Raw genomic sequence first — 11,010 nt, 5'->3', positions numbered from 1 at the left:
AAATAACTCCTATTTTTCAAAAAAAAAAATTATTTTTAAAAAGCAACGATAAAATAGTATTAAAAACAGTTTTTCATTTTCAAAAAATAAAAAACTGTTTTTAAATCACATGGCTAAACATATTATCAGTTATCACTTAATTATTTACTTATTTTACTTTAGATGAAATTTTTAAAAAATATGTATTTTTAAAAACAAGTTATTGTTAAATTTAAGGAATAAAAGTAAAGTGAACAAATTATTTATACATAATCAGATATTATTTTTATAAGTAAAGTTTGAAAGTCCATTCCATTACATTTATTATTCTTGAATATAATTAACCTTGTCCTATAAATAAAATATGAAATTTTATGATAAAGATCTTACAAAATAACTTTCATACCTGAATTAAAATTCCACTTTGGAATGTCAATTAATTTTTTCTTTCAAACTCTTTAATTTATTTTCCTTATAATTACATTTTTATTTCATTTCAAAGGTTGGTTTATAATTTTTTTAATTAATTCTTTTAAAAGATAAAAACTAAATTAAAAAAATGTCAATTAATGCCCTGTTTCTACCCTAATAAATTAACCCTATTTCTTTACCATGATTTATTTTATTCCATAACTTTTGTTATATCGATTAACTAGTAAACTATGATACTTGCCTTAATCTTAGTAAAAGAGATTTGATTTGGTTTAAAGGGCATCACCATCGCTATACATTCCTAAAAAGTAACATCGAAATTAACTAAAATTTTGGATAATTATTATTTAGGATTAATTAAAGTAGGTAATGGATTTAAGATCCACGTATTTAGCTTAATCGATGATAGGGACATGAAATATAAAGACAAAAATATCTTTAAAAAAAAATTTAGAAAAAATGAATATACTTGTGAGACTCATTCTTGTGAATGTTTGTCTTTTTCTTTACTCTCACTCTTTTTTTACTCCCCATAAAATATTTTATTTCTCATTTTATTAAAGAAATATTGAAAAAGTAAAACATAATAGACATATTAATAGGCTTTTTTAGTTATATTATTTTAATATTTCTAATATAATTTATTTTTTATATCTTATAATTGAATAAATTAAATGTTAAGTAAAAAACAAATATTTTATATAATTGAAATTTATTTTTAGTTTTATTTTATTTTATTATTAGTAATATAATATTTTAGTAACATTATTGAGAGTAATTAATAAAACTTTAATTAAAATTTAATATTAATAATAACATTTTTTAAATGTAATTTTTATTTATTTGAAAGAGAACAATTCCTTTTTTTAATAGATCTTTTGCATATGTTTTATAATTTTCATAATATACATATTGTTATTATATGAAATAAAAAATTTTAAAAATAATTTTAATGTTTCCATTTTAAATTGTATTTTGAAAAGTTTTTCAAATCAATATTTTACTTTGCACATGATTTTAATTTATTTATTTATTTTTATCATTTTAAAAAATAAATCATTAGAGAATTAAAAGTCTAAAGAAAAAAAAAAAAAACAAGTAGAGTGCATTAATTGTAGATGATACAACGTAGTCACATAACATAAATTTAATTTATACAAGTTCCATGTCCTTTGGATATTTTTGGCATTATCGGAAAATTATATCCTTTTAACTCAATTATAAATATTTGTTAACCTTTAACCAGAATTTTACACATTTTGCAGATCTTAGCATTATTAGAAGAGATTTTGATATGGTTTCATATTTTTTCAATAGGTAACTTGATTATCAAAGTTAACTCAAATTTCATAAACATGTGGCTTATGTTATATGTCTTTCTAATTTTATTTGTTTTTAAAAATAAAATAAAAATAAATAATGACTCAAAACCTTCTCTAAAAATCAATTGATTTTTTTTTAAATGAATATAACTAATTACTTTTGCATTAATTTTGTCTTATTTAGAAATATATTTTAAAATTATTTGCATTAAAAATAAAAATAATTTTGATATCTTAAAGTTTTAATTAAATGAAAAAAATTGATCAAAGCAAGAATCATATTTAAGGGTCCTCCAAAATCATATACAATCAAGGCCAATGATTCAAAACTTAAAATTATTATTCCTGGTAGACGAGTTAAAAAAACATATATTTATTTGGAGAGTTATTGTAAATAATTAATTATTATTAAAATAATATGAATAAAAAAAATGTGTATTTGATACCATGGTTTAAATAAACTATCTCGCAAGACATCTCACTTATTTAAAATTTAATTCATTTTCCTAATTTTTAAAATATTTTCCTAGTTCTTAAAATATTTAAAATTTCACTTATTTAAAATTTAATTCATTTTCCTAATTCTTAAAATATTTAAAATTTTATGCATTGTGACATCATTTTCTACTTTTTGATATATTTCCCAAAATATCCTTCCAATCATCTCATTGAATTTCTCAAAAAGGGTAATAATTTGTAAATATCTAATTTAAAATGTGTAATTACTAATTACTCATCTCATTTTTTCTTTAACATCAAACTCAAATTGCTTCCTTTTTATATATATATTTTTTATTATTTCCCAAACTACCCTTTTCCAATCTAAAGCAAGACAACCTACTTTTTAAATTTATTTCATAATTTTCTTCATTCGATACTAATTTTAAATTTAAACGCATCATTAAAATTGGAATAAAATGAGAACATGGATTTAATTTTTTGAAAATAAGATTAATCTCAGAAATAATTGTCAGTTCTGTTATTTCTTTCAATAAAATGTCGATTTGCACGAAGATTAATCCGGTGAAGAATGTACTTATGCTTACTAGACCAGCTTCAAGAATGGTTCGGCAGGTCTGAAGAGCAAAAGATCGATATCTGAGAAGAATAACACCTCCCTTGCCATGGCTAGGGCTAAGGGGGCTGCCTGAATGACTTCTCAGATTGAAAATTTAAAATAACCGAACATGGACATTAAAATTCCAAAATTTTCTCAGCAGCCAAACAGTACGGGGAGGAAAGTCAGTTGAAGATTTAGAGGAATCAAAATGTTCCCGACTTACCGATTAGCTCCGCTAGATTTAAAGGAGATCTTAGCGAAATATAGTGGAAAGTTGGAAGATTCGATATAGGGAGCTATATTCATCTCAAAGGCACTGTTTTGATAAGCCAAAGAGCCAAACTCCAGCCCCATATGCATGTTACCAACAACAACACAGTACGAGGAGAAAGAACAGAACATCGAGATAAGTAAATCCCTAGAAACATTTCAGCAAATCGCAAAAACCCTAACTTTGTTTCCCAGGAGAGGCGAAAACCCTAACCCTAGCTAAATGATGCAGCGGCTTATGGGGCTTTAAGCCATATATATAGCCAGAGAGGGCCATTGCTGGATTTACGCGTTTGCCCTTCACGTTTTTCTTTATTTGCACTTCGGACAAACCCGAATTAGTGTATTCGTTTGAAAAGAGACTAGAACTTATACAATATACTTAAGTGTACACGTGACAATGCACGTGCAAAAAAATGATTGGGATTAGATACAAATAAGATTACTTTTTATGGCAAATTTTATGATAAAAAATTATTTTTTAACCAATTTTCTTAAATTAAAGAAATGAATACCACCTTGTTCCTTAGTTATAACATTTATTAATTTTAATTTAAACACATTATTTATTTCTTTTGTATTAAATTTGTAAAAAAATTATGTTAATTATTTTACATATAGATTGCGTTTGGTAGTAATTTTAAAAAATATTTCTTATTTTTATAACATTTTAAAATTTTCATCATTCAGGTATTAAAAATACTAAAAACATTTCATATAATTACTGTCATATCCATTTATAGTTTAAATATTGTTTTTCCTTTTATATAAGAGTTTTTTAATAAAAATAAATTAATTTGAGTAAGAAATTTATGGATTAAAAAAATAAAAGTTTGTGAATGATAGCTTTGTCAAACAAATCCTATTGAATAGTTGAAAAAAATAGAGAATGAAAAAAGAAGATAAATAATTTCAAACTTTAAATATAATAAAATTTATAATGGATGAGAAATTTGAAAAGTTTTCAAACTTTTAAAAATAAATTTTTATAACATTAATTATATTAATAGTGTGGTTTTGGAAGATAATGAAATTTGTAACTTTAAAATATTTTTTAAATGAAAAAAATGAAGAGTAAATAATTTTAATGATTGGTTTTCATACACTTTATTTTAAAAAAAAAAATTATATTAAATTTAAAAATTCTTATAGAAAAATTATTAACTTATATTATGTTGTTAAAAAATATATATTTTATTTGTTTTTAAATATATATATATATATATATATATATATATATATATATATATAATATAAAATTATTCAATTTATTGGAAAAAAATATAAAGGAAAAATAAGTTTTGTTCTAAGAATATTTTTTTTTTTAATCAAAATAACTAAAATTTCAATAGAAAAATTTTCAACATTTTGATAAATTTTATGTCAAGATCTTAATATTTTAAAAATAATGTTGTATTTTTCTTAATAAAATTTAAAATTTTTAAATAAATAATGTAAATGAATTATGAAACTTTTTATTCGATAATTATCTATAATATAATTAGTGTTATTATTAATTTCTATTATTTAATTAAATATGCAAGTTTAAAATATTTAAATATCTCAAAATGAATGAAAATCACTATTACAATTATAAAAGTAAAAAACTTTATATAATTTAAATATATATATATTTCATCAAATAAATAAAAGATAGGTTAAGATAAAAAGAAAAAATTAATAATAAATATAATAATAAAATAAATTTTATTTATTTTATCAAAACATACTCATGATTTAAAATACTTCAATTTTGTTATTAAGAAATAAAAAATAAAAATAAAAACTTGATTTGTGGGAGAGTCCCAAAGAAACCCTAACTCTTATTTATCTCAATTCTAAATCCAAAATCCAAAAAACACTTTACGATTATTTCCTACCATAATAAGACTTCTCTCTATATATATTATAAATAAACAAAAATCAATAATTGAGATTGATAAACATCTCATTGATGGATCATAGGACATTTTGTCAAACAAAATAGTTGTGCCAAATGGGAGATTTCTATGTAGAAAATGAATGCCCAATTTGAGAGATTTCCCACAATCATTATTTTTTTTTTTTCCATTATAGTTTATTAAGAGTAACTTCAAGATTGAATTTGAATATAAGATTAAAATAAAGTATTGAATTTGAATATAAAATCAAAATAAAGTTATTCATTAAGTCAAATAATTAAAACCTTAAATTAATTCCTTATTGAAAGAATCCGTGAAATATAAATTGAAAGCAAATGAAAATATTAAAATTTTTATTACCTTTTAGGTTTGTGATGACAATTTCAGGAATGATTTTCGTTAAGTGATAATAATTTAGGAAATGGTTTTCATTACGTTAAGTAATTAAAAACCTAATTAAATGAAAAAAATGAAAAAATGAAAAAATTAATTTTATATTTAAGTTGATTATTAGTATTGAAATAGGAATGACTTTTGTTACGTTGACTAAAAACCAAAAAGATTAAATTATCATTTAAATTGATAATTAATATTGATAGGGATATTTCTGAAAATAAAAAAAATGAAAAACAACTCGTAAGTACAGATATAGATATAGATATTTTCCCAAACTATCTATGGCCATTGATCACAGAACACTAACTTGCCATCTTTCAGACACAAACCTTGCTCAGCAATGGAATTAACCACCTTCCCATAACCATACCTTAATGGCATTCTTCCCAAAATCCTATGAAAATCCCCTATGCACCCCCCTCTCCTCTTCCTGTGTTCCCCTCTCCTACTACTCAACCCACCTCCCTCTCCTTCAATCCCAGCCCTTCATCATTCCTCCCGTCTCCCCAGTCTCTCACCTTCTCCGCTCCCACCAGCATGGGCCCCGCATTACCTTCCTCCGCCACCACAAAATTCATCAGTATGTCCTCACAGTTTTGCGCCATATCGACGGCCCTCCTCGCTTCCATCATCCTGGCCCCACCTTCGCAGCTGTACTTGTACAAATATTCGGTTTTCAGGACCATGAACTTGGTCAACACGATCGAGTACTTGTCCGGATGGACGGTGTAGATCCACTCCCGCTTCGACAAGTCCAGATCGTGTGCTCTCGCGAACAGCCCGATCAGGCGGTGGGGGTTCGAGGCCCAGACTCGGAACGCGAACTCGATAGACTTGGGGTCCACCTCCACGTCGTCGTCGCATATGATCACCCCACGTGTCGTGATGAACGGACGCGGGAGGAACCTCGCGTTGAGGCTGTCTGATGCCTGGCGGACCAGAGAGATCGGTGCCGCGCCGGTGTAGGCGATCGTGAAGTTGTGGGAGAGTTCCGCGAGGGTTCGCGTTGGAGTGGAGGGGTTTCCCCAGAGGATGACCACCGCCGCTACTGGAGGGGACGCGGCGTACGTGGCAGCAATCGAGCGGAGGAGAGGGATGCGGGACTCGGAATAGCCGTTCATCAGAACCGTAATCTGATCCGATCGGAGCTTTCGCGGGTCCGGAAGCTTGGTACTGTCGCATGGGTCGTCGGAGAGTGTACGCAGACTCAGAGTTCCGAGATGTGCATAGACAAAGAAGAAAACGACGGCGAAAACGGTTCTCATCGGAGCCGGACTCAGATTCCGGCGTCCAATGGTCTACGGGTATGGACCGTATCTCACGTGCGCGTGAGAGAGATCTGTAATTATACGACATAGAATGAGTGGCAGTATCGTAATTAACAGAAGATTGAGGTGCATTTGGCTTTTTCTAGACCATAATCGGATAATGGAAGAGAATGTGGAGGAGAAAGGTTGATTTCGAGCTCCAATGGCGATGCCTATTGCCACTGCAAAGTTTAGTTTTTTACCGATGCTGCCATCATCACCATCATCGACAGTGGGAATGCGTTTTTTGAAGCCACCGCACTGTGCACCACTTCAGCAGATCCAAGAACAGGTGCGTATCATGGATTTATGAAATTAGTAGTGGAATTGGAAACTCATGGATTTGCGGTAAGCATCAATGTAGCTTTCCAACTCTTCTGTTTTTGAAGATTGATGTAGGGATTATGTGCGAACCATGCAACGGCAAAGGATGGTTGCTTTGTGATTTTTGTAAAGGACAGAAAACCAATGTGAAAGCCGAAAACAATAGGATCTATCGGCGCTGTCCGTCTTGTAGAGCTGTAAGTTGTCCACTGACCCACCTCTTCAAAAGGTTATCGAACAGAGTTTATTTGTGAGACTGTAGTTTATAATTCATCCTGTCAATAGATACATAGGTAGAGGTGGCATAGTGTAGAAGAAAGTGGTGTCAAATTGAGGAACAAAGTTCTAGTGCTCATGAATTGATTCATTACGCTTTTGTAAGTTGCACCCACATTCTAATCTGCATGGTTATTTCAAAATGAGTGAATTATTGGTCTCAGACACACGATGTTGCATAAATATTTCATTTACTTTCAAGCGCAAAAGCAAAAGTTTTGTTTTTTTATTTCTTTTGGGAATATTTTGTGAAGTCAGCATGTTTCTGGTTCATAACATCCGCTTGTATGCCACATGAGAATCTCAGTCCATGTAACATGGTGCATGATTACAAATGCAACTCCTTTGTTGGACATTATTGAGGGCATATAGACATTCACACGAAGTTGATCTAGTCAAATGATTCCCTTTTGCTATAAGTCTTGTTCTGTTCACTACTGTGGAAAATGGTGCTAATGCAATCATGGAAACCTTCCCCAATTTAGGAGATCTCCCATGAGTGGGTAGGTGAGTCCTAGGTCCCATGTTTGTGATATGTCTGTAGTGGCTGGCATTGTTAGTTCATTGTGTGAATGTACCTCAAGATTCCATATGGTATACGAGAATTGATCCATATCATGAAAGCTTATTTAATCAAGAAATCTCACTTTCAGACCTATCACTTGGCTGCAGATTGGATACGTCCTGTGTTCAAAGTGCAAAGTTTTTAAATGTGTAACATTTCCAAATAATGATGACGGTGAAGAGCTGAATTTTTGAGCCTCAAGTTCTTTCAGTTGCTATCAAAATCAGATAAGAAAGCGAAGAATCATCTACCTGCTGCAGTTTCCAGGGCAGTTTTGATTATTTTTGAACAGCTTTTTCTTCTTTTCATTCTGTGTATTTCTCCCTGGGGGGAGTTTCCTTGAAAGGCATATGTATAATTGGATATTATGTGTAACAAAAATGATTGAATGATAACCTGTGCATTTTTTAGTTGATTGTAAGTGGAGTAAACCACAACTGAAAAGTTAAATAGCTTCCATTCTTGCTTGCAGAAGGTCATGTGTGTATTTCACTGTGTTTAATTGGATCTTACAATGTCTTTTGAATTTAAATCATTAATTTACACAAGGTTTCGTTGAATCTACATTTACATCTGGTTGCACTTTGTGAAATTTAAAATATAGGGATGCTTGTGAATGAAAAGATAAGAATCGTGAAATATATGCTACTATTATTTAATCCAACTCAATCTGACTGCAAATGGCTGCATATGATATTGTTAACTTCATAGTGTCAACATTATAGATACACTATATTTGTTTCCATAATTAGGCACATTGGATGCTGTACAGGGATTATAGATACACTATTTTGCACTTAGATATTAGTAGACTCAAATAAATGGTCAACAATGGTGCACTGCATTTGGCCAAACCATTGAATTTCATAGGCTTCAATAGGAAGACAATTCTATAACTGTTCATTTGAACATTGTTTGTAATGAATCTAGCTGTCTCTTTCTCCCATATATTGCATTCCATATATAGGCATTCTTGAAGCTCTCTTGAGCTCATCTTCTAAGATATGGTTAAAATATTCATCAATATCATCTGTGGTTATGGTCCCAAAGGCTCCTTCATTCCAAAGGAAGCCATATCTTGATAGAAGAATTCATGTTTCATTTATTTCTTATATGCTCATTTGATTGCTGTTGGCAAATTGAAATCTAGAACCCTTTTTCAGATTTTTTTACTTCTAACCCCAAATTTATCACTTTTTTGCATTAATCTTCTTTTAGATTCAGAGTGCCTTGTTGGAAATCATTTAGAAATGAATGTTATGACTAGTAAGATGAAACACATGCAGCCTGAGTTTCTATGAAGTTTCTCTTCTTTTAGATTCAGAGTGCCTTGTTGGAAATCATTTAGAAATGAATGTTATGACTAGTAAGATGCAAGAAAACAAAGTTTTGTTGCTGTTATATTCCTAAGGGTGTTGGATTTACTATAAATATAAAAGGAAGCAACTGGGAAGTTGTTCCCATCATTTTTGGGTGGCTTGAAGTGTCCTCCTCTGGACCTTCATTAAAGCAAGCATATGGATCACCATAACTTGGTGCTGTTTGTAGCCCATTTTGCAATATGCTTTGCTGGAAAGTGATTCCACAAAGAGAAAATAGAAAGGGAAATAAAAGACATTTGGAGCCATAGGAAATATGAGAAGTCACTTCCTTAAAAACACAGTAGGTTGTGATAAAATCTACATTTAATAAATAATAACCTCTAATGTTCGATCTTTTTTAGAGGAACCATCTAATTTTGCTGAAGATGCATCATGAGAATGATCGGAGGATGACAGGGGAAAACAAATAGCTATAGATACAGAAGATTCCTTGATCAAATTTTGTGTTGTTAATATCTTTTCATTGATTGAAGTATAGAACATCTTATTAAAATCTCCCCCACTCTCTCTCTCACTCATACATTTGCCTCATACAAAGGAATGAAAAGGTGTTAAAAAATCATGTGCACATAGGACTTTGTGGATGGTAAGATTGATTTAGCTGGCTTTCTGATGAGCAGCATCCTATAGCATCTTCTCCGAGAAACCTGAAATCCTTCTTCTCGACCACCTTCAAGATGTTCTCAAATGCAGAAACTTCACAAGGAATCCGCAAAACTCCCGCTTGTTCAAACCCAAATTCCTCTTCTGCTTCTCTGAGTAGGATGATGAATGCTTGATGGCTCAAATACTTGGTTGGGATCACAAATCTCTTAAGCTCTTCTCCAACACAAACTGCCAGGTACCCTTTAGGGACAATATCTGATTTCTCCGACAGGGAGAGTGTTCTCCTTAGAAGTTTGCCCTTATTGCTGTTGTTATTGCTGCTGCTATTGCCACTGCTCTTTGATGTATTTGCAAGTTTTCTCCATTTTTTGAGGATCTGTTGAAGCCTGACAATCTCAGTGATCTTGTTAGACTTCTTGGAATCCATTTTGCCTTTTGAAGCTGAAATGCCTGCTAATGTCGATATTAGAAGGTGAGCTGAACTTTATAGAAGTTGGAACCAGTAAGTTCTGATATTAGTTATTACTTTCTTTTTTTTTTTTGATAAGAAAACAAGATATGCATTAGAAAAAGGCTAAAATACTTTCTTTAAAATAATGATTATTCAAATAGTTAAATTTTGTATATTATAGACCATTTCACACCAAAAAAGTTTGTTTATTGGGTCTTCTATCATATATAAAGTTGGGTTCTTTTGGGTTGGTCTCTCTCCTTAATTTATCATTTGGCTTTTGATGCTTTTCAGTAGTCAAAACCTGTGGGTGGAGGGACCTCGTACCTTCCAATGGTACTATAACAAAAGCTACTTTGTCATTAAATTTTGGCTGCCTCGATGGTGGAGGCATGTGGAGTAAAAGACTTTTAAGAGACTGCCATGTGAGGATGTCACATGGCTTCCTATTGCTTAGCATGTTCAGGCAAGAGAGAATTCAGTGGCTTTGGCTTGAGTTCTTAAAGCTTGTAGAGCCATTGCCCTCAAACCAGTATAGGAAGAAAGATTAGATATTGCATCATCTTGACTATGGAAGAAGATCACTAAAGTGATTAGTTGCATTGACTGAACCAGTTCTATTAAGTTCTTATAGGTTTTGTAACATAGGTTATCTAATTTTTCTTGTCATACATTCATCAATCTCTCTTCTCATTGTTGCAGGTTCTGTCTAGTGCTGGTGCCTAATATTACAAAGAAT

General features: G+C 30.5%; 3 protein-coding genes and 1 non-coding gene across 5 annotated transcripts; 1 reads left to right on the top strand and 3 right to left on the bottom strand.

Annotated features, from left to right (window-relative positions):
* Window positions 1-2,762: 2,762 nt before the first annotated feature.
* LOC117913718 lies at window positions 2,763-2,882 on the bottom strand. The gene has a single exon (XR_004651153.1). It is a non-coding gene; the product is annotated as a small nucleolar RNA snoR77 (small nucleolar RNA).
* Window positions 2,883-5,568: 2,686 nt separating this feature from the next.
* Window positions 5,569-6,643, bottom strand: LOC117913534 (glycosyltransferase family protein 64 C3). Its single transcript, XM_034828526.1, is given in 2 exon segments — window positions 5,569-5,821; window positions 5,824-6,643. Coding segments are annotated over 2 exon segments (984 nt in total). The 5' UTR covers window positions 6,626-6,643; the 3' UTR covers window positions 5,569-5,639.
* Window positions 6,644-6,810: 167 nt separating this feature from the next.
* On the top strand, window positions 6,811-8,319 carry LOC117913536. Of its 2 annotated transcripts, none has more exons than XM_034828528.1 (3): window positions 6,811-6,959; window positions 7,057-7,188; window positions 7,940-8,319. In XM_034828528.1, the coding sequence occupies exons 1-3, from the start codon at window positions 6,831-6,833 to the stop codon at window positions 8,024-8,026; spliced, it is 348 nt and encodes a 115-aa protein (XP_034684419.1). In that variant the 5' UTR covers window positions 6,811-6,830; the 3' UTR covers window positions 8,027-8,319. The 2 variants fall into 2 exon arrangements, with proteins under 2 accessions (XP_034684419.1, XP_034684420.1); XM_034828529.1 differs by having other exon boundaries at window positions 7,921-8,009.
* A 1,310-nt stretch (window positions 8,320-9,629) lies between these two features.
* On the bottom strand, window positions 9,630-10,247 carry LOC117913535 (auxin-responsive protein SAUR71-like). Its single transcript, XM_034828527.1, has one exon. The coding sequence runs from the start codon at window positions 10,245-10,247 to the stop codon at window positions 9,774-9,776; it is 474 nt and encodes a 157-aa protein (XP_034684418.1). The 3' UTR covers window positions 9,630-9,773.
* Window positions 10,248-11,010: the final 763 nt, after the last annotated feature.

Source organism: Vitis riparia, chromosome 4, assembly GCF_004353265.1.
Source record: "Vitis riparia cultivar Riparia Gloire de Montpellier isolate 1030 chromosome 4, EGFV_Vit.rip_1.0, whole genome shotgun sequence".
NCBI classification, from domain to species: domain Eukaryota; kingdom Viridiplantae; phylum Streptophyta; class Magnoliopsida; order Vitales; family Vitaceae; genus Vitis; species Vitis riparia.
The sequence above is the reverse complement of the archived record's forward strand: the minus strand, read 5'-3'. Positions and strand labels throughout refer to the sequence as shown.

Bases quoted from the DNA above. Each gene is read 5' to 3' on its own strand.
- LOC117913536 (XM_034828528.1), top strand. From the start codon at position 6,831: ATGGCGATGCCTATTGCCACTGCAAAGTTTAGTTTTTTACCGATGCTG. The intron at 6,960-7,056 runs GTGCGTATCATG...CTGTTTTTGAAG, and splicing joins TTCAGCAGATCCAAGAACAG to ATTGATGTAGGGATTATGTG. The intron at 7,189-7,939 runs GTAAGTTGTCCA...ACTTGGCTGCAG, and splicing joins GCTGTCCGTCTTGTAGAGCT to ATTGGATACGTCCTGTGTTC.
- LOC117913535 (XM_034828527.1), bottom strand. From the start codon at position 10,247: ATGGATTCCAAGAAGTCTAACAAGATCACTGAGATTGTCAGGCTTCAA.